Here is a 26,671-nt window from a genome sequence, read left to right on the forward strand (position 1 = left end):
AGAGAGAGAGAGAGAGAGCGAGGTGGCCTGTTTTTGTTGTAATATAATGTAAAACGTTTGTTATCTGATCCTCACCACACACGCAAAACGCAACCAGCCTTAAGATCAAGATTTGGTTTTTAATATAGAACAACAATGACCTTATTGTATACGTGTTGGGTGTTTGCACCAGTTGAGCGAGCTTGATGCTTTGATGCCGATGATTATATGCTGATCATGAACGTGCAGCGTGACGCGTGATTCCAAAGTGCCAACATCGCAAAACGCAAAACGCGATCAAACCTCCTAGAAGTCGCTCCTTGAAATTTGGGAAATGTCCGGTGAACGTAGTTGTTTGTTCCATTGCAGCCCGGACCTGTAAAAAAGGAACAAGCAAAGAAAAAGAAAGGCACGTAAAGAGAGTGTGAGCAGATTTCGACTTTTGCAAAGAGGTTTCTACTAAATGACGATATACGTATTTTCATAATGCTTTTTAATGTTTAGTTTCCGTAATGCCGTTTAATGGTCTATATTTTTGTAGGCTTGTTTGCTTTACTGGCACTCAAGCCTTGACAATACGACACCATTTTCGTAATGCCGTTTAATTGTCTATATTTTTGTAGGCTTGTTTGCTTTACTGGCACTCAAGCCTCGACAATACGACACCAATTGTTTCAATGGCATCGTACTATTCGATAGCTTTCCACTACTACCATCAAGCAGCGCAACCTGCACAACACTCTTCTCGTCATCACCTTTACCAAATGTAACTGCCAGATATGTATGTTTCGCTCTGGCATTGGTGACAGCCTTATCAAAGTCATCAATAGCCTTGTAATCTACATCCACTGATACCTTCACATCAGCCAGCTCCAACCGTATACGTTCGGCATACTTTGATTCAGAAGCTGGCAGGACGACAACCTGATACGGCGACAGATAATATGGCAGTGCACCATTATTAAGATATAGCAAGATACCTAAAAAGCGTTCAATGCCACCAACGATGCTACGATGAATGACTACTGGTGTAGCGATGGGTTTACTAGGATCATCGTTCTGGTATGTGCATTTCATTTGCTGGGGAAGTATTATATCGACTTGGATGCTTCCTATTTGTATTATTTGGTTGGCGAGTTTTATGCTGAATGTTACTGACGGGCCGTATATGTTTGGTGAATCGTTTTTGGTATATTTGGTGTTGGCGAGTGCTTTTGTGACGGATGATGCCAGACTAGTCCATAAGTCTGATGTGTTTCCTGGTGGTCGAGTTAAGGAAGCGGTAATGGTGGCATCAAGCTGAAAGAGCTTGTATATGTATGAAGCGGATTCGACGATTTGGGCGACTTCGGATTCTACTTGGTCTGGTCTGCAGAATACGTGGCCTGATATTAAAGAGCAAGGATTTAGTTGACAACTGCGCATGGAGAGGATGAAAAATGGAGACAAGCTCTCTCTGGTAATTTACCGTCATCACATGTGGTCTTTCTCGTCTTGAATAGACCATTCTTGTCTGTTTCCGACGCATCTCGATAGATATGATTTACAGCAAAGTCAATGAATCGTAATGGCTAAAGAGACAGCAAAACAAGATGTGCGTGAGGATGTGATGTTCGTAACCATATTCTGTAGGGTTACGGCTTTTTTGTGAGCACACCCCCAGGTAAACTGACCAATTCTTTATGGGATCGAGCTCTGTTCTTGTAAAGCAGAGTATGAGCTGGACATCCAAAGGGTTTCAGAGCAAAGACCTCCTTCTCGACATCCAGTGTAAACATGTTCTAAAGGACAAAAAAAGGTCAAGAGAATAAAGATCTAAATGCATTGGTTTCACAGACAGTCATATATATGTGAATGACTACGACCGCAAGCATTCAGAAGGTTACCTTGACATCAGCATGTCCAGTCTCAGCAAACAGCTTTGAGTTAAACATGAGTGGGGTCACCACTTCATGATATCCACGAGCTTTCGCTTCCGTTTGCAGTAATTCGACGAGAGCTACATGAGCTCTTGCACCCGGCATGAGCATGAAGGCAAAACCAGGAGACAAGTCATTGAAAAAGTAGAGCGACTGTTGGTTCCTGTCTTTGGTTTGCAGGCCGGTATAGTCGATGGTGTCGATGGGAGCTTGACATAGATATCCAGGTATTTTGGGTTCGGCAACCTTTGAAAGGGTTGAGTGCGATCCCCAGCCATTGGTCCATGGATCCATGGTTGAGTGTGAGAAGACTATGGTCAAATGTTGGCGAATTGTGAGGGTCGAGTGCCAAGACACCAAGTAAAGAGTAAAGATTCTCAAATTTCAATGAGAATAAAGATGAATGCAAAAGCTAGCAGACTTGATTGAAGGCTTGCAAATGTCAAAGTCAACAGTAAACAAAAAAATCGAAAACCGGCGACTCATCCCCAACTGATGGGACCTTACCTAGATTTTGAAGAATCGAATGTAGTAATAGACGTGTCAAGAAGACTTGGGCAGGCCCGGTAGTCTTCGCTTCGTGGCTGATGCAGTAAAGTCAAGGGAATGCTAGAAACGTAAATCGAGTAAGTGCTCAGAGCAGGACGTAATTTCATTTAATCTTGAAGAGATCTCGGACTTATGACGCGTAAAAACACGTAAATATCTGGACTGTTGACTGTGGTAAGTATGAATGCTGTTTTCTCTCGTGTTCTCCTCGCACGAATCACGAATCTCGCAAGACATTTAGTTATTGTTGCTGACAAGACTGCTGCATCAAGGACACTCAGGTTCCAAGATCATTGAAACAGGTAACGGCTTGGAATGAACTCTGGTCTTGCATTGCTCATTAACCTGAGACTTTTTTTGTGGTCATCAAATTGATGTCTTGTTTGCGATCAAGTTCCTCAGAGTCTAAGCTAACCTTCATTCCATGACTTATTCTTCTGTAGCGTCCTCAATCTCTTTTGGCTTGTTCTTCTCGTCAACCACTGGTTGACTCTCATCAACATTGGCACTCCACCACACAGCTCCGCAAACCACAAGGATACTCTCAGTCAATAAAGTCTCCTCTTCAATCGCTCAACCCGCTATTGTACGTGCACTTGAAATATGTCCAAGTTTGTCACGGAGGCTTCATTGGAAGCTGCAAAGGCTGAACGAGTAAAACTCGGGCTGCCAGAGCCTACTGCTCCACAGAACTACGATCCACGAACTCTATACGAGCGATTACAGGAACAAAAGACCAAAAAGGATGATGAGGTACAGTGAGAGTTGTTGTACTGGTTGACGTGGCATTCAAAGCAGACTAACCCCATGGTCTCATTTCTAGTTTCAGGAAATGACTCGATTCAGTGAGAAACTACTCCTCAGTTCATATGCAGATACTCATAATTCCATCCGTGACTGATTTCAATCACACCTCTAGGCAACCTGATCAAAAGACTAGACGAGGACGAAGTGGACTTTTTACTACAAAGCAACATCGAAAACAGCAACACCAAACGACAAATACACGATCAAGATAAAGAAGAGTTAGAAAAGTTTAGACAGGAAGCTGGCTCTGGTCCATTAGAAGAGACTATACCCGTTGCTTCTGTAGTGCGAGAGATTGCTTCGGTTGTTGGTATACAGCCTAGTGCTAGCAGTACTGGAAGTGTGAAGGGACGAGTTATACAGCAGCATAAAAAGCAGTCGTTAGAAGGTGTTGTGAGGAAACGTAAGGGGATAGAGACTGGTGATGAGTCTGCGGACAAGAAGAGTGAAGAGCCAGCTGCAAAGAAGAAAGCAATAGCGACTAGTGCTGCACAGAAGCCCCCAGTGGCAAAAGGATTGAGTCTGTTGGGAGCTTATGATTCTGATGATGAAGACTCGTAGTGGGATGTGTAAATACTTGAATCTTTTTTCTTTTTTGCATGCTCATAGGAATGTAAGATAATGGACACTATGAATAATAATATAAATCATGAATGCTAACGCGTCGGCATCGCGTAATACGCTGCAAAGTTGCGTCACAGCACTCTCATTTCTCAAAAGCCAAGAACAGAGTAAATTGAGGGAGATCAGAGAGACGGACATTTGAAAACAAGTTACTTCTTGAAAACGCATAAATATCTTTACATGTGCCATGCTAGCTAGTTCATCATCAAGCTTCATGAGCCCACCATTATCATCATCAACCAACTCGCAGCAGCAGCATCACAATGTAATCAACGAGGAAACGAACGCTAGTGTGAATCGGGCCAACATCATATCTAAATTGACATTTCAACTGGTACAGCATACGCTTGGACATGCTCATCAGGATAGATCTGGTATGGATCTAGTTTGTTAAGAGAACGATATTAAAATTGGTGTTTGGATTTTTGGGGTTGGATGGAGCTGTATGAGGAGGAGCTATTGCAACTTGAAATTATTTAACAGTCTTGGTCTTTTATTTGGATTTAGACCATGTTCATCAATATGCTATGAGGATATTAGCAAGGTATGCACAAAAACAGCCATTCAAGATCGACTGTAACGCTTTTAAGCTAACCCAGAAGTTTTGCTATTTTCTAGTCGGTTGACTGTTCCAAGTTCGCATGATGTCTTCAAATTAGTTGATACGATGAAGAAAAATTGTAAGATCGCAACATTCATCTTAAGCAATATGGGGTTTTGTGCTCAATCAGTTATCCCTCAATATTAGTGGCAAAGAGAGACAATCGTCCTGAGAAGGCTGCTGAACTAGGAACTTTGGTTACAAAGCTATCCATCAAAGTAATAACTCGTGCGATGTGGATTGGTGATGATTATGAACTGACTTCTCGCACAACTATCCACAGAAAGTACCACAGGACAAGTGGTCTGTTCTGTATTTTCTCAACTCGCTGAGTGACAAGTTGGTCTTTTCACATCTGGATGGTGCTTCGTCTACGGCAGTAAGGTCGACGTTGCAGTTGAATAAAACATGTACCCTGGGAAGGTTTGCCTTTTTTACGCTGACATCATTCTCGGTAGCGTGATGAACCATGGATTCCATCGTCTCATATTATGGCTCCTCAAAAAGACATTCCACCGACATCTGCTGCTGCTCCCAGATTACAATCATATTCACCAACTCGAACGAAACAATCGAAAGGTAGCTCTTCTCCGAATCGACAACGAGCTGATATATATTATTCGTCTACAAGGGCTATTCGAGGTAAACAGAGGGCTCGAAACAACACGTGAAGCAGCAGAGGAAAACACATGAAAGTACCAGCCTATTCAGAACAGCAGCACTGAAACGTCTTCCTTTTCTAGAGGTCGATTTGGTTCGAGATATGATTTACGTCTTTCAAGGAATTGATGGCAAATTCGTCAAGTTTGATATATCACAAGATACGTATGTGGTTGATCCAGATGTGAGTTGGATGTCGTTGATCATATTTTCGTATTTATGGGCACCTTTTTTTTACGCGTTTCGCTTTTAGGTCGGAATTCCACAACCAACACAAGATATTCTCACGAAGTTATCTGAATTGGGATATCTATATCGACGAATACAAGAGTTTTTGGATTCAAGTAAACTAGACACTTCGATTGGGTTGGTTGGACAGGTATAAAAGAATGTGTCATCGAGTCGCTCGCCAACACTTAACAACCCCTTCACATGATTTCCTTAGAGTTTATGTTCAGCTCTATTCCAAGAACTGACTGATTATCATCGTCTGGTGGCTATTCTGGAGGGACAATTGAATATACCTGATGCATCAAGCATTCCCTCATTCTTTGTGGCATCTGGGTTGTCATTACGACGACTTGTTATTTGGACGCATGAGCCGTTACAGAGGCTGCGTATGATGGGTGTCATTGCTGATTTGTGTTCAGGTATCTCGGTGTTTTCTTCCACTTTTTGCTGTCATATGGGTATTTGCAGATCTCAAATTCTAACAAATAGGTCATCGTGGAGGGGCACTGATATCGCTTATATACAATTACATCAATCATGGTGATCCGTTCGTACAGCAGTTTATAAATCACCTTCTTGTGGAGGTGAGTCTTGGGAGATGCACAGCGCGGTTTTATTGGTAGTCACCAATTCGATGTCCCCTGGTTATAGGTTTCACGACCATTTTATGAAATGTTGACACGATGGATTTATGAAGGCGAAATTGATGATCCATTCAATGAATTCTTTGTCATGGCTGATCCAAGTGCTGATGATCAGAATCTATGGAGGTCAAAGTATTCTGTGAGACAAGACATGCTTCCCAGTTATATACCCAAAGCTGTTGCTCGAAAGGTAAAATAAAAAACCTAACAAATGAAACGATTCATGCGTTTCGTTGCTGATGCCTCTCGTTTCTACTTAGATCTATTTGATCGGAAAGTCTCTCAACTTTATACGGATCAGTTGTAAAGATTCGACGTTTGTCGTGTCCAACAAAGGAATTCATGGCTCGCAAGGTAGTCCAGCAATCAGCCATTAATTGAGGCCATAAGACATTTTTTTGCCGGTCTCGTCGGAAGCTGATTTATTTTCAACAAAACTGCAGGATTAGAATATGGAGATCTACACGCTTTAGAAACAATAGTAGAATCAGTCTATACCATCACCAGCAAAACTTTGTTGGACATTCTCTTCAATCGATACAAGCTCATGGAACACTTTGCTGCTCTCAAGAGATTCTTGTTGTTGGGTCAAGGAGACTTTGTGCAATATCTGATGGACTCATTAGGGTATGTCTCTATTTGATGCAGGCTTTTTCAGCAGTGATCTCATTCAACTAATTGTATTACATAGATCGAGTTTATCCAAACCAGCTAGCACCTTGTATCGACACAATCTGACTGGTACATTAGAAGCTGCCATACGATTATCAAATGCTCAATATGATGATGTTGATGTGCTAAAGAGATTGGATGTCAAGATCTTGGAGGTATACCATGACTTACAAAGTTCTTTTTGTTTTGTCGAGATGTAAATTGTAAGCCGTCGTATCATTAATCGATAGGTCTCGCCTGGTGATTTGGGATGGGACGTGTTTACATTGGAGTATCATGTGGATCCACCGATAAGCACTGTATTCACGCCACAAACTATGCATCAGTATGGCAAACTCTTTACATTCCTATGGAGGCTGAAACGAGTAGAACATGCTTTATCTTCAGCTTGGAGACAGCAAATGACACGAGCTCAATTGTTTCGCCAGGTCGAAGGTATTCATTGTGCAGGACGATTTTTTTTAAGTCTTTCTCATCAGAAATCTGCATTTAGGAATTGCCGCTGATTTCCATTATTCAAACGTGATTTGGTCGGAAATGATTCATTTCACGTATCAGTTGCAGTATTACATTCTGTTTGAGGTGAGGCTAGCTCTCACTGTGAAAGCTGTTTATCTTCGTGACCGAGATTTTTTTCGTGTTCCTTCCAGGTGTTGGAGTGCTCTTGGGATGAGCTAGTCAGTTTCATCAACAAGAAATCCGGAGACCTGGATTTACTGGTTCAAGCACACAACAAGTACCTTAATGGTATCATTACGAAAGGGCTGTTGGCGTCTGGATCCTATACTCCGTCAAATGTGAGGCATTTATACTTTCGGATAAAAGGTTCTTTTCTTGTGGAAGACCTGGCACTCATTTTCTTCTTTCAACTAGCAAAACTTGTTTCCAAGGCTTATGAAGTTGTTTGATACGATACTTCAGTTCCGAGTTGCTCGAGTAAGATCTGGGCCCTTGACCTTTGAATTTGTATTTGGGGTCCTTGAATCTCGCATTAATCAACCAATTGATTCTCTAGGACATGCTGTATCATCATGCTATGACAGAATTAAGGCTAAAACAAGTTGAAAATCAAGGCACATACAAAAAGAATTTGGAGGTGAGTGTGGAGCCAAGCAAAAAACATTCAGACTGCATGAAACATTAGTTTGAATCTCTTCCAACAATAGGGTCGTGTTGGGCTAAGTGAATCGGATGACAAACCTCCACCACCTTCACAATCAACAACATCCAGTACAGAAAATACTTTACAGACTGTTCGACAGAATATGAAGGATATCGCGATACTATTTCGGGTATGTGTACGAATTGCCATTCGGGCTCTTCTTATTTTTTCGCATATGGCAGGTGTTGACTACTAACGTCATATTTCAACAGGACGAATTGTCTGCCTTGATCACCATGATATCCAAGCACCCTGATACTAGTTTACGATTCTTGAGTTTCAGACTCAATTTTAATGAGTTTTATTCGGAGCAGTGATGAAATATAGATTATGCTTTGATCTGTTAAAATCTCGGAAATGGTTTGTTGCTGGATTTTGGTTTTGTCTAGTCAAGAAATCGTATCAAGAACGGGTTGTGTCGTAAAAAAGTTTTGATCTGGAGTAAATATTGCGGTTGATGGGGTCCTTTTTCGTTCGGTGTGAGGAAGCAGTTAGAATGACGGGAAAAGGACAACTACGTTGTTTGATCTTACTTTTGCACTGTGAAGAACACTGCAGCGTTCTCCATATATGGTCCGAAATCGCACATTGTTTGACAAGGAACAAAATATTCGAACATTGAACTATCTGGAAGTGACTGACGTATTGTATCTTGATTGTCAGCAACACCAACGACGTGAAGAACACTGTTCAACAGAATAAAAGAATAACGCCACATACACCACTATTCGCCAGAGCCAAGTTTCGGAGTAGGGAACAATGCTTGGGATTAGTGAACAATGGGCAAAGGAGTTGAGTGTCGATACACAAATCTTGTAATGAGCGGTGAGCAGGAATTACGCACCTTGCCATGAAGACATTTTACAATCAGTTTCTTTTGGCAAGTCTGCAAATTGGGACGACGACGATTCCTCAAAACACGTCTTACATATCAACACGAGTGGGTAGAGGCAAAGAAAATGAAATCTTATTGATCAAAATGGTTTTGTTGCATGTTCCTTCTTTTTGACTGCTCCCTAAAGAGCCAAAAAACCTGCCACGAGGCACTCAATTAATGACTGCTACTAGGCATAGCACTCATAATAGAGCCCTCAAAACGTAAATCCCATCCAATAGCTTCTCCAAATTTAGGTAGATTTTCAGCTACAGACACGACATCCTTGTCACCACGACCACTCAAACACAAGACGATATCTTGGTTTGCTGGTAATGTGGCAGCTAGTTTCATGATATGATAGATGGCATGTGCGGTTTCTAATGCTGGAATGATACCTAAGGAGGTGAAGCGTGTCAATGGTGTATATGGTGTGTTGTGATAAGTCTTGGGTTCATTTCTCGTGCGCCATTGTATCTTGTATCTTTTTTTTGCGCGTCTCCATCTTTTCCTTCTAGGGAAGCTCACCTTCTAATTCACACATCTTGCGGAAACCAATCATGGATTCTTTGTCAGTCACTGCAACGTATTCAGCACGTCCTGTATCCTTCATCCAAGCGTGTTCAGGTCCTACACCTGGGTAATCGAGACCCTATTAAACGCAGTGTTATGAAGCTGTACGGAGAAAAGTTTTGTTCCGTGCAGTGCGAAAAAAGCTGAAACCTCTACAACTTACAGCACTGATACTATGTGTTTCAATAATCTGACCATGTTCATCTTGCATGAGATATGTTCTCGTACCATGTAACACACCAGGACGACCAGCACTCAATGTTGCAGAGTGTCGTCCAGTTTCAACACCTAAAATTTTCAAAAGAAGAAAACGTTGAGCATCATGGACCAAAAAACACACAGAAGATGGCTTATAACACTAGGGATTGTCTTACCATCACCAGCAGCTTCAACACCAACAATACGCACAGACTTGTCCTCCACAAAGGGATGGAACATGCCAATCGCATTTGATCCACCACCCACACAAGCAACAACAGCATCAGGCAATTTCCCAATAGTAGCCATCAATTGCTCACGAGTTTCCCGTCCAATAACGGACTGGAACTCTCGTACCATCAATGGGAACGGATGTGGTCCAATAGCAGATCCGATAATATAATGAGTAGTATCAACATTCGTCACCCAATCTCTCATGGCTTGGTTTATAGCATCTTTTAATGTTTTTGATCCAGAATCAACGGCAACGACCCTAGCACCCAATAAACGAATACGGAAGACGTTAAGTGCTTGTCTTCGTACATCTTCTGATCCCATGTATATGATACACTCCATTCCGAATTTGGCACAGACTGTGGCGGTCGCTACCCCGTGTTGTCCTGCTCCTGTTTCTGCAATGATACGCTTTTTGCCTAAGCGACGGGCTAATAGGACTTGCCCTAATGCATTGTTGATTTTGTGGGAACCTGTGTGGTTCAAGTCTTCACGTTTCAGCCAGATTCGTGCACCACCTTTATGTTCGTATGAGTTAGCGAGTTAGTCGCAAAAAAGAACCCGAATTGACCAACAACTCATACCGGCTTCTTTGGTCATTCTCTCTGCAACATGTAATGACGATGGTCGTCCCATAAACTGATAATGTGACTTGAACTCTTCCCAGAATGCTGGATCACTTTTAGCTTGCACAAACGCCTGGGGGTTTTCGGAGAGAGGACGAGATGAGTACAGGTCAACGACAGACATTTTTGATCACAGCTTGAAATTTCCCATTCAATCCATCATTTACCTTTTCAATCTCATCTAAACAATCCACTAATGATTCAGGTGCATACTGACCACCGAATTGTCCAAATCGATCGTCAAGAATGTGTTTGGGAAGGGCCTATACTCAAGAATCATATGAGCTTTTTTTCTCTTCTTTAAGTACGAATTCGCTTACATGATGTTCAGTAACATGTCCGTTACTCGAAGGTATTGAAGGTGTGACTGCTGTTGCGGTTGTTCCATTGGCATGAGCTAAAAAAATTCATCCGGTCAAACTCGTCATGATCAAACTAGCTCAGCATTTGCTAGTCGCATACGTTTTGTACTATTGAAACCAGTCACATATTGAGCATATTCTTTCACTTTCTGAGCCCTCTCGCTCTTGCCTAAAACGTTGTACTATGAGCACCATATAGGAGACGACAAATACGACATAGATGACATCCATACATACCAGCCTTGTCAAGCGTAGTAATAATCTGCGATCCAATAACAACGCCATCAGCATGTAAGGCGACGGATTCAAATTGTTCTCTTGTAGCAACACCAAATCCAACAGCTAATGGCACATTAGTGTATTTCCGAATACGAGCCAAGATGTTTGGTAGTTCGACATTGACTTGAGATCTTGCACCTGTCACGCCCATTGTAGATACCACATAAATGAATGCGTCAGCGACTGATGCGAGGGATTGTATTCTGGCTTCGGTAGTTGATGGGGCAATCATTGGAACGTAACTTAGTCTATTCAACAAGAAGAGACGATGAGAAAGAGAGATCAAGTTCCAACGACCCAATAACGTCCTTGACGAATTCATACCCCTTCTCCACACATAAATCCCTGAAACGAACAGACTCTTCAGGCGGTAAATCAACAACAATAAATCCAGAAATTCCAACATTTTTACAATCATCCAATAGTTTTGCTTCTCCGTAATTCAAAAATGGGTTGTAGTATCCCATAAGTATGACAGGCACTGTTAGGCCTTTGGAGCGAGCTTCACCAGTGTATGCTATACATTTCTCGAGATCGGTTCCATTCATTAATGCTCTCTAATGTGCGTGAAAGATTCAGTCAGAAATGCTGAGAGTTTTAAGACTTTCTTTTTTGCTGGTGATCTTACATGCCCAGAGTCTTGAATTGTTGGACCATCAGCTATTGGATCTGAGAATGGCACACCTATCGAGTGCAGATTGTGAGTTGTGATTAGCTCAACCAAAACACAAGCTTGCACAGACAATACAGAACCCACCCAGCTCAATGATATCAGCTCCTCCTTGTTGCAGAGCCAGCAAGACATCTACAGTATCTTCAGCTTCAGGGAATCCAGCGGTGACAAAGGCCACAAACGCAGGTTCTAAGTTAATGTACAGCAACAGTAGTTTAGTATGACGTGGTTGAAGTTTTTTTGATGTTTCCCGATTTGATCAATTTGACTTGAAACAATGTCGATCAAACAAAGGCATAGAAGTAATCATTCAGATATCCAACTAAACTATCATTGGCCTCTCCCAGTCTTTCTTCCTTGTTCATAAAATCATTGCTCACAAAATATCCCAACTCCGCTTGTGCTTGGCTTTTCATGATGAAGAGACATGCCATCGCTTTCTCAACAAGAAAATAGCTATGTGGCGAACTTACTTTGCTCTGCCTTCGCCTTTCTAAACGTCTCTGTAAGTGCTGCTGACATAGTTTCTCTTGTCTTAATTTGAAGCGAGTCAAACGAAAACACGATCTTATCGGCTATTACATTCGTGCGTTCCGAAAAACATATATATATATATGACATCTGACCTAATTGCAAGTCGTATTCTTTGCTCCTTGTTTGAAATGCACTCTTTTTACATACAAGAAAACTACTCTTCATCCAACACAACCAGCCTAGGTGCAATATTCATAGCCATCAACTCCTGGAAGAGAAGTTTGGCGGCGTATGGTATAAACACCTTTGAGACCTACATAAATAACTCGCGTGTCAGTTTCATACCAAAAATTGCTTCTCCACCATTGAAAACACTTACTTGAGTAGTATTTCGACAACTTCGACATTCAAACTTGTTAGTCTTAAGATTTGCAATAGCAATCAGACCACATATATCACAAACGTGTAATTGATATGCATCCGACGCATCGAATAATCGTTCCTATAATAAGCAATTTGGTGAACCAACATGCAAAGGAGGTCTCACTAAAACGAGGTATTGTCGCGACCTTGCGACGCGGTGAATCCATACCTTCAAGAACTGAGCAGCACCATGAGAAATCATACAATCACGTTCCATCTCACCGAAACGTAAACCACCATCACGAGCACGACCTTCCGTTGGTTGACGTGTCAGCATTGTAACAGGACCACGACCTCGAGAGTGAATCTAATTTCATAGCAGTGACACGTTTGAGCTTTCCTTGGTTGACCAATGTTGACGAAACAAGTGCTTGTAAATGATTGCAACACTGAAGTTCTATCGGTACTCACCTTATCGTCAACCATATGCTTAAGACGCTGATAAAAAGTCGGTCCAGTAAAAACTTGAGCTTCTAGTTTACGCCCAGTATGTCCATGGAACAAGACTTCAAATCCTCGCTTCTGGAATCCATATTCTTCCAATTCACGTGATATGTCAGCTACAGTCGTATCGGTAAACGGTGTAGCATCTCCTTCCTTTCCTCGTAATGCTCCAACTTTTGATAACAGACACTCAACCAAGTGACCAATAGTCATACGTGATGGAATGGCATGTGGATTTATAATGAGGTCTGGTGCAATGCCTTGTGCAGTGAAGGGCATGTCTTCTTGACGATATGTCATACCAACAGTGCCCTTTTGACCGTGACGACTAAAATATGAAAACCAGGATTTTGTAAGAGGCAAAAAAGCACAAATGCATAATGTTGATTACTTACGAAGCAAACTTGTCTCCTATCTGAGGCACACGCATAGAACGTACTCGGACCTTAACAAACTTGTATCCACTATTGTTCTCCGTCACCATAACTTGATCAACAAAACCAGTCTCGGCTGCCCGGAGTGATGTCGATATATCACGTTTGGTTTGTTGAGTTTTGCCAGCAGCTTGTCCAGCCTCTTCAGCAGACAGAGGCATGGTCTGTTGAAGTCGAGGGTTTGTGAGTAGTAGTAGAAGTTGAGCAGTAGTTCTCGATAAACTTCAAACCCAACTGATCACCCCAACTTACCTTTCCAATAAGTATATCATCACCAATAACAGTTTCGCCAACAGCGATTATACCATCATCCTCCAACTTGTTATATGACCCATGCTTCATTCTCAGAGTGGTCTCTCGAGTAGGTTTCTCAATCGTTTCACTCAAGTTGGAACGACCAACCTTCTTTTCCTGATCAATGTATGTTCGATAAAACATGGATCGGAAGAGACCACGATCAATCGATGACTAGTTTTGAGATCAAACAGAGTCAGAAATCAGATACAACGTTTTCACAAAAAAAATAAGCTAGCAGAGAAACAAAATGGAACATACTTGATTCATGATCATCGAGTCTTCTTGATTGTATCCACCATAACAAGCGATGCACACAATAGCATTCTGACCAGCTGGCAACTCAACAAACTTGAGATATTGCATGGCTCGTGTCACACCCAGTGGTTTTTGAGGCTACCGGCAAAGAAGGGTAAGATTCGCACTAAACAGCGCTGTATACGTTGAACACTCACATAAAACAAGACGTTCATCATAGTATCCATTCTCAACTAAACAGGAAGCTTAGTCAGAACAAAAAACCAAAAAAATCTTTTGTGGCACATTCATAGCTGACCTGGTAATTACTCAAGAACACTCCCATAGCTTGTTTACCCATAGCAGATTGATATGTGTTACGAGGAGACTAGAAAGATTCCAGAAATTTGAGAATCCTGAGAAATTGAATTTTCATCGAATCTCAAACATACCTGATTGTGATCTGGGAAAGGGATGATACTAGCACAAACTCCCAATATCATACTTGGATGAATTTCGCAATGACTGTATCGATGTACGTTCAATTCAATCTGATCAATTTGTTCCAATTGCTTTCGATGTGTAATCAGATCAGATGGGAACATGCAAACTAGACATGAGCAAAAAACGAAGAAGTTGTTAGATGGAGCAATTTCAAGTGAAACTAAGCAGTAACTTACTCATGACGGTTTCTTCTTCTTCTGTATCAAGCAATTCAACAACACCATCCTTCAAAAACATTTCCCATTCAAAGATCTAGAAAACGGAGCAAAATCATCAATCAGCTTTCAAGAAGCAAAAAAAGCTCCGGAAAGATATTGAATCTCTCAAAGACGTAACACATACCGGAGGCTCCTCTCTTTCCTCCTCTGGAATACTGTCATCTGGCTTCTCTAATGACTTTTTAAAGGTGCGAACTAGAGACGGACTCAGTTCCCACTTGAGTTTTTGAGCGTCATCATCAACCACAAAGAGTGGCCTTTGAATACGTCCTGCATCAGAGAATACACGAATCTCCTTATCTCTGACATCCCAAATAACGGAAATCTCGGCAGATATATCACCACCTCGTCGGAGATCTTTTAAATACTTTACAATCTGCGCCGGATCTCGATGAATACCAATCCATGATCCATTCAAGAATATTTTACTAGATCCTTCAATCTGGTTTGCCGATATATCGGCAAATCGTTCCATGGATACCTCATCCAAGAATTCGACAATGGGTTGGGTTGGTGTTCCAACAGATATGGTAGCCATAAGCGATAGATTCTTTACAAGACCACAAGCTTGGCCTTCTGGAGTTTCAGCAGGACAGACCATACCCCAATGAGTGTTGTGAAGTTGACGTGGTCGAGCGAGTTTACCATCACGACCAATGGGAGTATTTAGACGACGCAAGTGCGATAGAGTGGATACATATGTGTATCGATTCAGCACTTGAGAGACACCTGCACGTGCTTGCATAGCCTTTGCTTGATCACCCCAATTACCAGTTGCTAGGGCATATCGTAACCCATTTGTGATGGTGGCACCTCGAAGACCACCAATGATTCTCACATCAACACCCGATTTTGAGTCAAGAGTCTTGAGAATGAAGAGTCAATTGACATCCAAAAAAAGAAGACGGAACGCCGGGGTAATGACTTACTTTAGTAAGATGTTTGCTCAAATCCTTGGTGACCTTTTGGAAGTAGAGACGGAAGAGACCAGCTAATAATGGACCAGCCAAGTCCAATCTCTTTTTTCCAAAATGATCACGATCATCTGTCTCTCGGCGTTCCATAGCAGCTAGCAGTAATCGATGAATCATATATCCAAAGAAATAAGCCTTCTTTGTCATTTGGGATGATTGCATGGCAACGTGAGGAAGGAATTCCTTTACAAGAATGTCTTGAGCGTACCTACAATGCCATAGGGTGAGAAATCTTGCAAAGAATGACTGCATTTTACAGCAAGTATGTCCATTGCTCTATGTTTACTTTGTTCTCTTGTCTCGAGTGTAATTGGCAGCTTGGCCACGAGCTGCAATATGCAATAGAGCTACAGTCTGGTCTTGAATCGAAAAGGATTCTTCAATACATGGCTAAAAACAAGGATTGTCAGAAAGCTTAATGTGATGACGAGGCAAGCATATTCTCACCTTGAGATATTCGAGCATTTGAGAATCGTTAAAATCGTAACACTATGAAACAATGCAGGTTAGGACATTCAATCCAACTTGACAGAACACACGCGGAATACTTGCAATATGGGAGAGGATGTCAGCATCAGGTATGATATTCATGGCTCGAAACACGACAAATATAGGAAGGTCGGTTTTGATGTAGGGCATTGACGTATGGATGACTTTGCCACCAATGCTCTGTTGAAATAAAATGAAGATACTGCGTTAGTTCATGCTTATCGTGATTGCCATCATCATCATTTTACCATCTTTTTTCTGCCCTTTTCTCCAGGTGAGGTTAGTTTGAGCATAGTGGCACTAGCCTTCTTGTGCCCATCAGACAACTGACTACGTATTTCGGCAGTGAATGACACTGCAGATCCTGGTGCTTTCTGGAAGACATAGACTTGATTGGTAGCCATTCGTTCTTGAGCGATCAGCACCTTTTCCGATCCATTGATGACAAAGTATCCTCCCTTCAAACGAAGTCCATGGGTGAGCAGCGAAAAAAGCGAAGGAACAGATGCCAAATGAAGACGCTTACAGGATCAGGAGGACACTCTCCGACAGCTTCCATAGTCTCCACTTCCATTTCGTCCAACCAGCAATACTTTGATCGCAACCTATGTAGAATGCAATGTTCAGCTTCTTCGTTCGCCAAACGGAACAACGAAAGCTACTAATCGCTTACATGATGGGAACATAACCAAGGCTTATCTTTTCATAAAAACCATCGTCAGGTAGTGGCTCTTCAATCCACGACGCTGGATCAGCCTTGTCTGCTGTGTTGTTGGTGAGAGTAAACAGTTGAGTCTTTACATCGACCATCAATGATGCTGCGTATCTAGATATTCAAATCGAAAAGTTATCAATGACTATGATATAATAAATTTCGGCAAGATTTTCAACATACGTTAAGTCACGAAGTCTTGCATCTTGAGGATATAGCTCCCGATCGGCACCATCGCCTTCTCTATGCCTTGGTTTGGACATGGCGACCTGACCAAATGATACGACATACTTTCTCTAATCGATGAGAAACAAACGTTCAGAGTCGTTTTGTCAGAATTCAATACTAGAGTCCATCAGTGCAATCAGATAGATGGCGCCCTGTTAAATGGCATATAAAGCGACTTACGGTGACATCTTCTTCATCACCAGTATGCTGGGCGTTTGTCTGTACAGTCACTTTGCCAGTTTCGTCGACGATTTCCTGGATTGTGTTTTCGACAAATTCGTTAAATGAGGAGAGTTGTTGACGGACCAGTCCTCCAGCCGAGTTGAAAAAGCAAGATATAATGGACCAGCATTCTTCTTGAGTGATTGGAGCTACTTCCTCCTCTATTGAAAGTAGTGTATGAGTTTGGGATGTTTGGTAATTGCATTTTGCTTGAAGCTTTTGCTTGTCTTGTTTGTTCAATGTCCATGAAGGCAATGGTGGCCTTACCATCAAGATCAATGATGTCGTCGTCGTCCATGACAGCATTCGCTCTTTCTCATGCGACTCTCTCTTTGGCAACTTTGTGAAGAGTGAAAGCGCAAGGAAATCAAGATCGAGGCCAGTACTGCCCATGGACCCGATTTGTGATAAAGATCTCATAATTTAAATTCAAATAGATTTAGGCAGATTAATCCACTGGTCACCGCGCACTTGGCCATAAAGGCTGCATGTCGATCACAGCAGCTTTAATACCTAGTCTTTTCGCGTCATTAGATATCACTACTGCCTTAATGCGTTAGACTACGCGGATCTTGCCAGCGTGTCTTGTTGAGACCATTGGTCTTTGTCAGACCATTGCGCATCTTGTCGACCAACTTTTCCAAACTGACGACGATGACGACGAAGATGGACAAAAAACGGCCAGTACCAAAGTCTTTCACAAATAAGAACTCTAAAAAGAAGAAGACAGCCGTCGAAAATGTGAAACAGAAGCGCATCAGTGATGTTTTCTCATTCAAGGGTGACGGTTCTGAACCTGACATTCCTCAACCCATTGGCATCCCCAAACCTGTCGAAAATGTACCCAGGCTCATCTCTGAACTAGTCGTCAGAGGTGTGCCAGTTGCCTATCCATTCAAGGTGTGGTAGATCAAGAGGGAACGGTCGCTGACGTTGGATCCAACACACATGCAGCAGTCGCTGATGTTGGATCAAACACACATGCAGCTGTCGCTGATGCCAATCCTTTCTCTCCCAACTCTGTATTAGCCTTATCCGTCGCAGGTTGCAATGACTGCAAAGATCATCTCGGCATTGCAACTGTCTCAGAATGCTCTATTGGAGAGGTATTTCACCACAAACTGCTATCGATCTCGACCTCTTTGAGCTCATACAATCACTTATATCTACAGCCCAACTGGTACTGGCAAGACATTGGCACTACTTGTCTCAGTTCTTGCATGGCGTGAAGCTGACAAGACACGTCAGATACAAGAATGGAATGCATTGCATGCCAAAATGGAACAAGAATCAATCGAGGCCGAGGCTGCTGCTGGTCCTTCATCACCTTTAAAGAAAGACAACCAACCACCCAAACGCAGAGAACCTATACAGATTGCAATGGATGACGATGATGACAATGACTTTGTCACCCAGAAACCCCGTAAAGTACCTCAACATGAAAATGTTGTAGATCCTTTACCTCCTCTTCCTGTAATCAAAGCAGTCGCACCCAAGAATCAGGAACCACTCAAACTCAAACTCCCAAAGATTTACTTTACAAGTCGTACCCAAAAACAGTTACAACAGGTCATCAAAGAATTGAAGAATAATGTCACATATCGACCAAAGATGGCAATATTGGGCAGTCGTGAACATATGTGCATCAATGTAAGCGGATGTTTTCAAACGCAAAGTTTGAGCTCTGTTTCATTGCTACTCTGTTTCATTGCTACGTCAGCTATGAGATTTGCTACCTACTGCTAACCACTTTTCTTATTGATGAAACTAGCCTACAGTAAAACGTGCAGAAAACAAGAATGAAAAGTGCGATGAGGTGGTCACATCCGATTCATGTAAATTCTTCCACGGCGTCAGGAATCTACGAGCAAATCCAGTCCTTTCATCGGGCATATGGGACATCGAAGACATTGTAAGCATCGGAACTCGCAGAACTGGGTGTCCTTACTTTACTGCAAGAGCCTTTGCCGAAACAGCAGATATTGTATTTGCTCCTTATAACTACTTGAGTACGTGGCCAACATAAAAGAATCGATATCATATCACCAAACATATTAAAATCATTCCATACTTATTCATTTATTTATTTAGTTAATCCGCTGATTCGTCAAGCCCTGGAAATCGACTTGGAAGGAGCTATTGTCATTATAGACGAAGCACACAACACTGAAGATGCTGCTGCTGATTCAGGAAGTGTCGAGCTTACAGAAGATGCTCTCAAGACTGCTGAAGATGACGTGAGTTCATAGGCGCTCATTGAATAGTCTTTTCTCGGATTTTGTATGTAACTTTTCGCTCACTATTTGTAGTTGACCGAGTTGAGTACATCAGGGCATCTACACGAAGAATATGCAAAGCTACTCCATGTAGTCCAATCTTTCAGAAATTGGTTAGCAGGGAGTGACCAAATCGATTTCAACGTAACGGATTTCGACCGATCTCTGAAAATCCATTCTGGACGAGAGGCTGTCAAAATCTTTGAACGAATTGGACTAATAAAAGGCAGTGAATTAGCCTTGAAGGAAGCTTTACAAAGGATTATGAGTGAACAAAGACGTGAGCTCGATATTCTCACCCTCAGCACTTTTGTTGCTCAGTCAATACGAGCTTTGATCATGGTTATGGGATACTTGTTTTCGGAAGATTCTGTTGATGGTAGGATCTTGCGTTTCTATCTCAGTTATTTGTCTTACAATGAAACCTTTATCCCACAGACTTCAAGATGGTCATTTGCAAGAAACCGTACAGGCATGCTTCTAGTAAGACTCTATATTCCGTATGATTCTCCTTCTCTTCTTACACTCTTACCCAATCTACAATCTGGAAATAGCTCCAAGTCGAACAGTACAATACTCAGTAGGATTCTGGTGTTTGAACCCAGCCGTCATCTTTCAAGAGATAACAAACTCGGCCAGGTCTGTGATTTTGACCAGTGGAACTTTGAGCCCTTTGAATTCTTTCGCTAGTGAATTGGGTGGCGTGTTTGATCAGAGGTTGGAGGCTACACATGTGATTGCCAATGACTCGGTAAGATTTGCAGCAGATAGACCAGAAACGCAAAGGTCTTAGAAAATTCTTCAAACTTATATAGGTTTGGGTTGGTGTTGTACCAAGTGGACCAAATGGAAAGGCAATTCATGGCGTATACAAGAATTTGGATTGCTTCGAGTGAGTCAAGTTACTTCCTTTGTCTTAAAATGACTGTCTTTTTTTGGATTAACACTCGTTTCCACAGATATCAAGATGAAGTTGGACAATCCTTGTTGAATTTCATGAGCCTAATCCCTGAGGGCATGTTGGCATTCTTGCCAAGCTATTCCGCGCTGGATAAATTAATGAATAGATGGAAGTCAACTGGAGTCTTGAAGGAAATGGAGAAGCTGAAGAAAGTCTTTACAGGTTTGTCCCGTTCTCTTATATTTTCGTGTCAGGGTTTCTATTTTCCAAACAAGAATACGTTTGACTGTAGAGCCAAAAGCAACTGGGCGTGGAGAATTCGAACAAGTCATGCAAAGCTACGAAAATAGCATTCAGGCTGGCCATGGAGGTTTCATTTTGTGTGTTTACCGTGGAAAGATGAGCGAAGGAATTGATTTCTCAGGTATGCTTGAGCTTAATTCGTCTTCACACCTTCCAAGCTCACACACCTCAAACTCCTGAACATAGATAGTAAAGCTAGAGCAGTCATTGCTATTGGAATTCCGTATCCAAATACTAAAGACATCAAAATCCAACAAAAACGACTCTACAATGATCAAAAATCAAAAGTCAAAAATCTACTGACTGGTGGTGAATGGTATGAGATACAAGCCTGGAGAGCGGTCAATCAAGCTCTTGGCAGGTGTATAAGACATCGCAATGATTGGGGTAAATTTCTATCTTTTGTTTGTCAGCATTGTGATTTTTAGCAAGCTGATTCTTTCCTCCACGAACCGATCTAGGTGCCATAATATTACTTGACCAACGATTTACCAACAACAAGGCTCGAGAATCACTTTCCAAGTGGATTCGAACCAAAAGCACCATCCGAAATGACTTTGCCTCATCTGAGCAATCTTTGCGGGAATTCTTTCAACGACGAACCGCTCCACCTTTACAAGTAAAACACGAGCAATTGGCTGTAGATAGCACTATAATCCATATGGAAATGCCACCGCAAAATATGGATATAGGACCAAGGCAGAATATGTGGTTGCCCGAGGCTGATACAACTATAGTCAAGATGGAAATGCTGCAAAAGATGGAGATAGAACCAAGGCAGAACATATTGTTGGCCAAGTCGAATCATGTTGTGGTGTCTGATCAGATTGAAGATACGACAACTCCCAATCAAAATACTCTCACAAGACGAATCAGTGACCACCCAGCAACTGCTTCTTCTGAAAATTCGCCTATAGTAGCATTAAAGAAATTGTTTGCAGAAGGTCAAAATGAAATTGCTGGAAGGTCATTGAGTAATATGAATGCTCATCAGCCTTTGATATCAGATTCATCTTCGCATGCTCTGATGGTGAGTTTATATGTGTCATGCTTGAAGAAATAGTCTAACAAGTTTCATTCATAGGCAAATCAACCCGTAGACGACTCTCCACTTCCTGTACACTGCATACAATGTAATGCAAGCTTGGGTGTCGCTGTCGGACTGACGACTAACGAAGCAGCCAAACTTGGGATGCAGTTCTTACTTGACAGAACTGGTCCCATTATGAAGGTCAACGGACCTAAACTTGGTCTCACAAACAGCACAATCAAACATACTGTTGTAGAGGATGGTATGCTCTTGATGGTTGCTGTCTGTGCATGTGGTGAACGAGTTGGGTAAGCAAGGTTATCTGGAAGAATGCGCTACCTGGGGATCTCGTCTGATTGTTTCTCTCTACATAGCATTCAAGTGGCAGGTGTCACGACACTGGATGTGCCATCACGACTTGGTGCTCTCTATGTTGTAGTTCCAGATCAGATGGAAACGGCTCCTCCGCCTCCTTTGCCACCATCACCGAATAGTCCCAAGAGGATCCACAAGGAGTTTTCATTTTCACAGTTTGACGATATTGTTGTAGATGGTTATTAGTTGTTAGATACTTGGTGATTTGTGGTTAAGTCAAATAATTCAAATGATGGTGATTTGTGGTAAAGTGAAATGTTTAAAAGGATGGAGCAAAAGATGGAAGAAACATATGTACATAGTTTTGCATCCATAATAGAGATTACATGATTTCGCATGCGTCAATGCTACGTATAAAATCTACAGATTTCTATTTCAGACGAGAATTGTATCAAACTAACAGAAGTACTTCGCGTTCGTCTCGTTCAAAACTCGAAACTTACACCGATCATTCGAGAACGAGCCCAGAGAGGCAACTGAAGGGCGCCATCGCCTGGAGAGTGACGTAAACAAGAACCTGCCTTACCGGCGCGGGCCTTGCCTCTCTGTTCGTTGACGTAGAAATGGTTTTGACAACGTCCAAATTTGTTTTCACTTTCGAGGTTTGAGGAATGTTGGACCGGTCTCGAGCCAATTTCGAAGGCTATATCGATTTATGGAATGCTGGATATGCATGGATGCTGCTTGCTGAGTTGCAAAATCGCTCACGATGCACCAAATACAGACAGACCTAAATATTTAGTGAGTGGTTTGCAAAAGGCAGCCCAACACCACACCACCCATCACTTTATTCGAATGATTCTACAGTTCTATCTTCTTCTCATTTTCTCTCCTACTTCTCCTAGTACCTTTAGGTTACTGTATGTAGTGGTCACTAGAAAAATTCGAGAGCCGATAACACGTATTGGAATTGTAGAAATATATTTCGCGGTGTCGTCTTTGCAGTTCGAATCCATTTCAAGTCGTGAAACGCCTGCTTTATTGCTTCTGAAATTGCAAGATAATCATGAACATATAGGTTGGAGGTGAATGCTAATTTTACGGTGCAGGAGAGCATCATACAAAGCAATATCGTCTATATCCGCTTTTAAATCACGTCCCCTCATCGTTGGTAGCCTGCTTACTTTTCAAACAAGAATCAAACAACCAATTTCTGGACCAGTGCCAACCACTCCTGGACGATTTGCAGCATTTGCTTCATTAAACAATAGTCAGTTATCCGATATGGCATCTGGATCTTCTCATACCAGGGATGCATTCAGAATTTTTCGAACATCTGAAGGAAGATTGCTCATCGAGAGGCCATTACGAGTGACAAAGAACCAGGCCGAAGCTACTCAATTTCTGGTATTTGATACGGATGGGAGTGCATCTGTTAGAGGTCAGTTGGAATACGTGCATCGTCGACGCCAAAATTCAAAATTTCAATATTATATAGCACGACGCGATGTTTATCCTACAGACACTGGAGCTATTGCCTCAATATCAGAGGCGTTTGGTATTGTTGGAGTGCTTAATCTCGCATTTGGTAAGCCTGATTGCGACTTGAACAATCCACTCGCAAATACGGGGGAATAGGGGACAAGCCCTGGATTGATTTAAATATTGTGATCAAACCTTTCTGTTGTTCTAAGCTCCCTTATCATCGTTTCTGAAGTGGCCGTTTTATACAAATTTAGCCAGTTACTTGTTGGTCATCTCTGCCAGATCTCTAGCTGCTACTTTGCAATCACACAAAGTGTATCGTATCATAGCTGGTAACATTCTAGTCATTGGAAAAGGCCCTATAAACACCTTAGATAAATATCAACCGCCCCAATCAGCTCCTGAAGACTTGGCCAAGTTTTTAGCGGATCAGGAAGTCTTGCAAGATATATCTCAATTGCTCAACTGTGGTCACTTGTATTATTCTAGCTCCTACGACATTACTCACTCCTTACAACACAATTATCTGTCGACGAATAAGAAGGCAGTCAACACCATCATTGACGATCGGTATTGGTTTAACAAGCACCTACAATCTCCATTATTGGCATCGTCATCGACATCCGATTATAGTCCATGGGTTTTAAAAGTCATGTGTGGATTTGCTGGAACTGTAGACATCAAAGTCCCATCAACAGCAACTGCACCTGTATCAGGCAAACAGAACTCACGACTCTTTCAATCATACACTATAACCCTCTTGTCTCGGCTAAGCACTAGACGTGTCGGCACACGATATGTACGACGTGGTCTCGATTTAGATGGTAACGCAGCCAACTCGGTCGAATCAGAACAAATCACCTTCCCTGCCGACTTTATCAACGATAAAATGATTGCATCATATGTGCAAACACGTGGCTCCAAACCTGGTTTATGGTCTCAAGAGTTGGATTTGAGTTATCGACCTGAAATCAGAATGGTGCATATTGAAAAGCCTCCTGCTGCTGAAAGTATTCAACGTCATTTCGAGGATTTGAAGAAACAGTATGTTGGTGAACAGACTATTGGTGGTGGTGTTAACTCTGGTAAAGTGCTGATGCTCAACTTGTTGGATGATCGTGGATTTGAAGCTCGACTTACCAAGGTTTGTCGTATAAGTTTTCTTTGGTGACTCTGAGCAGGCATCTCATCGTCTACCTTCTAATTCAGGCTTATGAGGAAGCGGTTGGAATGTATGGTGATGAGAAGAAATTTGTGTACGAAGGTTTTCCAGTCAATCGGTGAGATACATTCCGTACGATTATCACATATTTTACCCTTCGTCGTCGTTGAACTCGCTTCTTGTACAGGTACTGTCGTGGTATGAATTACAAGAACATGGACTTGTTGGTGGACCGGGTAAAGTCCGATGTGGCTGGGATGGGAGCTTTTGTCGCTGAGGGTGATGTGCCTTCACTAGCAAGTGGTGGTTCTCTTCGAATCATTAAATTGCAAACCGGAATTACCAGAGTCTCTTGCCTCGACTCCCTGGATCGCACCAATTTGACTCTCACAATCTTGGCTCGACATATATTGGCGTCCCAGCTATATAGCATATTAGAGTCACCATCAACAGCGTCGTCCAAGGACCCACCATTGTATATACGTGAAGCAATAACCATTAGTATTCGAGATATTACAAATATGTGGGCAGATTCAGGAGATGCTGCTTCATTGGTATATGCAGGAACGAGAGCTTTGCGAGCTGATGTCACAAGGACGGGCAAACGTCAAAAGATTAAAGGGTCGCTTGATGATGGACTGAATGCCGTTACTCGATAGTAAGTGCGGGATAGAAATGCATCTAGCTGCAGTTATCTCGACCTTAATTCCCGCTCACTCTGAACATTCATTCTCTTCGATCATACCAGTTATTTAAATAATTTCGTTGATGGCCGTCGTCAAGATGCTCTGGTAATAAAAAAAGATTTTAAGACTTTGAATCTTGGAAAATTTTGACCAAGTAGTTTTGATTTAGGACTTGTGGACTGGTCGAGCCAACTCAGAAGATGTAGCTGAATATGCCACAACACACGTATCACAGCAAGTACAAAGATTGGCACATCCATTCTTTATAAAATCTGGACCAGGAGCATGGATGCCCAACATCTTGTCTGACTTTTTGGAGCCATTGCTTCAAGCTAGTCAGGAATATTCTCAAACATTGAACCAACGAGGCAATGCATTATCACTATCTGCATGGAGAAAACCCCACTTTGCTCCAGATGACGAGCTATCACGAAAACCATTATCATATCCAGCATTTATGGTCACAGTCTTGAAGTTGTATGCTCCAGCAAGGATTCAGTCGGCCTTTGACTTTATGATCGCAATAGTGGTTTTCTTGTTAGTGGCCACTATCAGTCGAGTCTTTGCTATACCGGGTATTCTTATAGCAGACAAGTCGAGATTCTCGAGGGAATATAAGAAAATACGGGAATTGGGAGCTACCCCGTCGACGGTCAGTGTTGCCAGTAGCAGTAAAAAGTAGTTATCATTATAGAAGTTTGTATTGTAGTAAAGACTGTCAATGGTTGTAAGAAACACGTATATGCACGTTTATATGATATTCATTCGTTTCCTTTTTTGTGCTGTACTTCTATTCCTCACCACATCCGTTTCTTGTGACGCAGCTGCAATTATGTATCGACCCAAGCACTATCAAATCGAGAAATCTGAAGCAATAGCAGTAGCCCAAGCATCGTCATTAGCTACTCTTATTACAGTGAATCGAGATGGAGAGCCAATCGCATCACACTTGCCGATGCTTGTCAAAGAATCTGCAAATGGACAAGTAACACTTATAGGACACCTGGCGAGAGCTAACCCGCAATGGAAGCCCTTCTATCCTCTTCGAAACGTGCTGGTTATTATGCAGCCTGATGCTTCATCAGCGTACATTTCACCAACGTGGTTCAAAGGTTTGCAACCAAACAGCACATCACCGCATACGGTCATATCAGGAATTGTTTCGCTAATTATCGATTCTTTAGAGACAAAAC

At 42.0% G+C, this 26,671-nt stretch overlaps 6 protein-coding genes across 6 annotated transcripts; 4 read left to right on the plus strand and 2 right to left on the minus strand.

Annotated features, from left to right (window-relative positions):
• Positions 1–3,050: 3,050 nt before the first annotated feature.
• On the plus strand, positions 3,051–3,815 carry SmJEL517_g02786 (uncharacterized protein; the record flags this gene model as incomplete). The annotated part of the gene is made up of 3 exons (XM_031168714.1): positions 3,051–3,200; positions 3,271–3,292; positions 3,367–3,815. 3 exons carry the CDS (start codon positions 3,051–3,053, stop codon positions 3,813–3,815), a joined length of 621 nt encoding a protein of 206 aa, XP_031025218.1.
• Positions 3,816–4,092: 277 nt separating this feature from the next.
• SmJEL517_g02787 (uncharacterized protein) lies at positions 4,093–8,165 on the plus strand (the record flags this gene model as incomplete). Its single annotated transcript, XM_031168715.1, has 21 exons — positions 4,093–4,252; positions 4,362–4,422; positions 4,497–4,558; positions 4,627–4,697; positions 4,763–4,858; positions 4,938–5,121; positions 5,223–5,323; positions 5,393–5,518; positions 5,585–5,789; positions 5,860–5,954; positions 6,022–6,204; positions 6,275–6,368; positions 6,458–6,641; positions 6,706–6,841; positions 6,917–7,121; positions 7,180–7,268; positions 7,337–7,483; positions 7,560–7,622; positions 7,702–7,782; positions 7,853–7,978; positions 8,061–8,165. The coding sequence occupies 21 exons, from the start codon at positions 4,093–4,095 to the stop codon at positions 8,163–8,165; spliced, it is 2,574 nt and encodes an 857-aa protein (XP_031025219.1).
• A 734-nt stretch (positions 8,166–8,899) lies between these two features.
• TRP5 (tryptophan synthase) lies at positions 8,900–12,189 on the minus strand (the record flags this gene model as incomplete). Its single annotated transcript, XM_031168716.1, has 13 exons — positions 8,900–9,120; positions 9,251–9,374; positions 9,459–9,583; positions 9,670–10,245; positions 10,312–10,426; positions 10,521–10,616; positions 10,674–10,750; positions 10,816–10,884; positions 10,953–11,242; positions 11,319–11,551; positions 11,623–11,678; positions 11,752–11,856; positions 12,141–12,189. The coding sequence occupies 13 exons, from the start codon at positions 12,187–12,189 to the stop codon at positions 8,900–8,902; spliced, it is 2,136 nt and encodes a 711-aa protein (XP_031025216.1).
• A 166-nt stretch (positions 12,190–12,355) lies between these two features.
• Positions 12,356–17,618, minus strand: SmJEL517_g02789 (DNA-directed RNA polymerase; the record flags this gene model as incomplete). Its single annotated transcript, XM_031168717.1, has 22 exons — positions 12,356–12,454; positions 12,521–12,643; positions 12,734–12,871; positions 12,976–13,336; positions 13,404–13,606; positions 13,695–13,910; positions 13,998–14,132; positions 14,192–14,227; positions 14,293–14,361; positions 14,426–14,583; positions 14,654–14,729; positions 14,820–15,560; positions 15,625–15,877; positions 15,956–16,059; positions 16,117–16,158; positions 16,207–16,338; positions 16,407–16,616; positions 16,685–16,763; positions 16,832–16,984; positions 17,054–17,166; positions 17,279–17,481; positions 17,588–17,618. 22 exons carry the CDS (start codon positions 17,616–17,618, stop codon positions 12,356–12,358), a joined length of 3,675 nt encoding a protein of 1,224 aa, XP_031025217.1.
• Positions 17,619–17,986: 368 nt separating this feature from the next.
• Positions 17,987–22,391, plus strand: SmJEL517_g02790 (uncharacterized protein; the record flags this gene model as incomplete). Its single annotated transcript, XM_031168718.1, has 15 exons — positions 17,987–18,220; positions 18,350–18,426; positions 18,493–18,970; positions 19,092–19,329; positions 19,412–19,557; positions 19,630–19,975; positions 20,035–20,079; positions 20,151–20,347; positions 20,412–20,488; positions 20,556–20,719; positions 20,790–20,921; positions 20,987–21,187; positions 21,262–21,830; positions 21,885–22,138; positions 22,205–22,391. 15 exons carry the CDS (start codon positions 17,987–17,989, stop codon positions 22,389–22,391), a joined length of 3,345 nt encoding a protein of 1,114 aa, XP_031025279.1.
• Positions 22,392–23,429: 1,038 nt separating this feature from the next.
• SmJEL517_g02791 (uncharacterized protein) lies at positions 23,430–26,160 on the plus strand (the record flags this gene model as incomplete). Its single annotated transcript, XM_031168719.1, has 7 exons — positions 23,430–23,586; positions 23,644–23,733; positions 23,885–24,774; positions 24,840–24,910; positions 24,980–25,450; positions 25,541–25,583; positions 25,648–26,160. 7 exons carry the CDS (start codon positions 23,430–23,432, stop codon positions 26,158–26,160), a joined length of 2,235 nt encoding a protein of 744 aa, XP_031025278.1.
• Between the last annotated feature and the right edge of the window lie 511 nt (positions 26,161–26,671).

This window comes from Synchytrium microbalum, assembly GCF_006535985.1.
Source record: "Synchytrium microbalum strain JEL517 chromosome Unknown SmJEL517_scf0013, whole genome shotgun sequence".
Taxonomy (NCBI): domain Eukaryota; kingdom Fungi; phylum Chytridiomycota; class Chytridiomycetes; order Synchytriales; family Synchytriaceae; genus Synchytrium; species Synchytrium microbalum.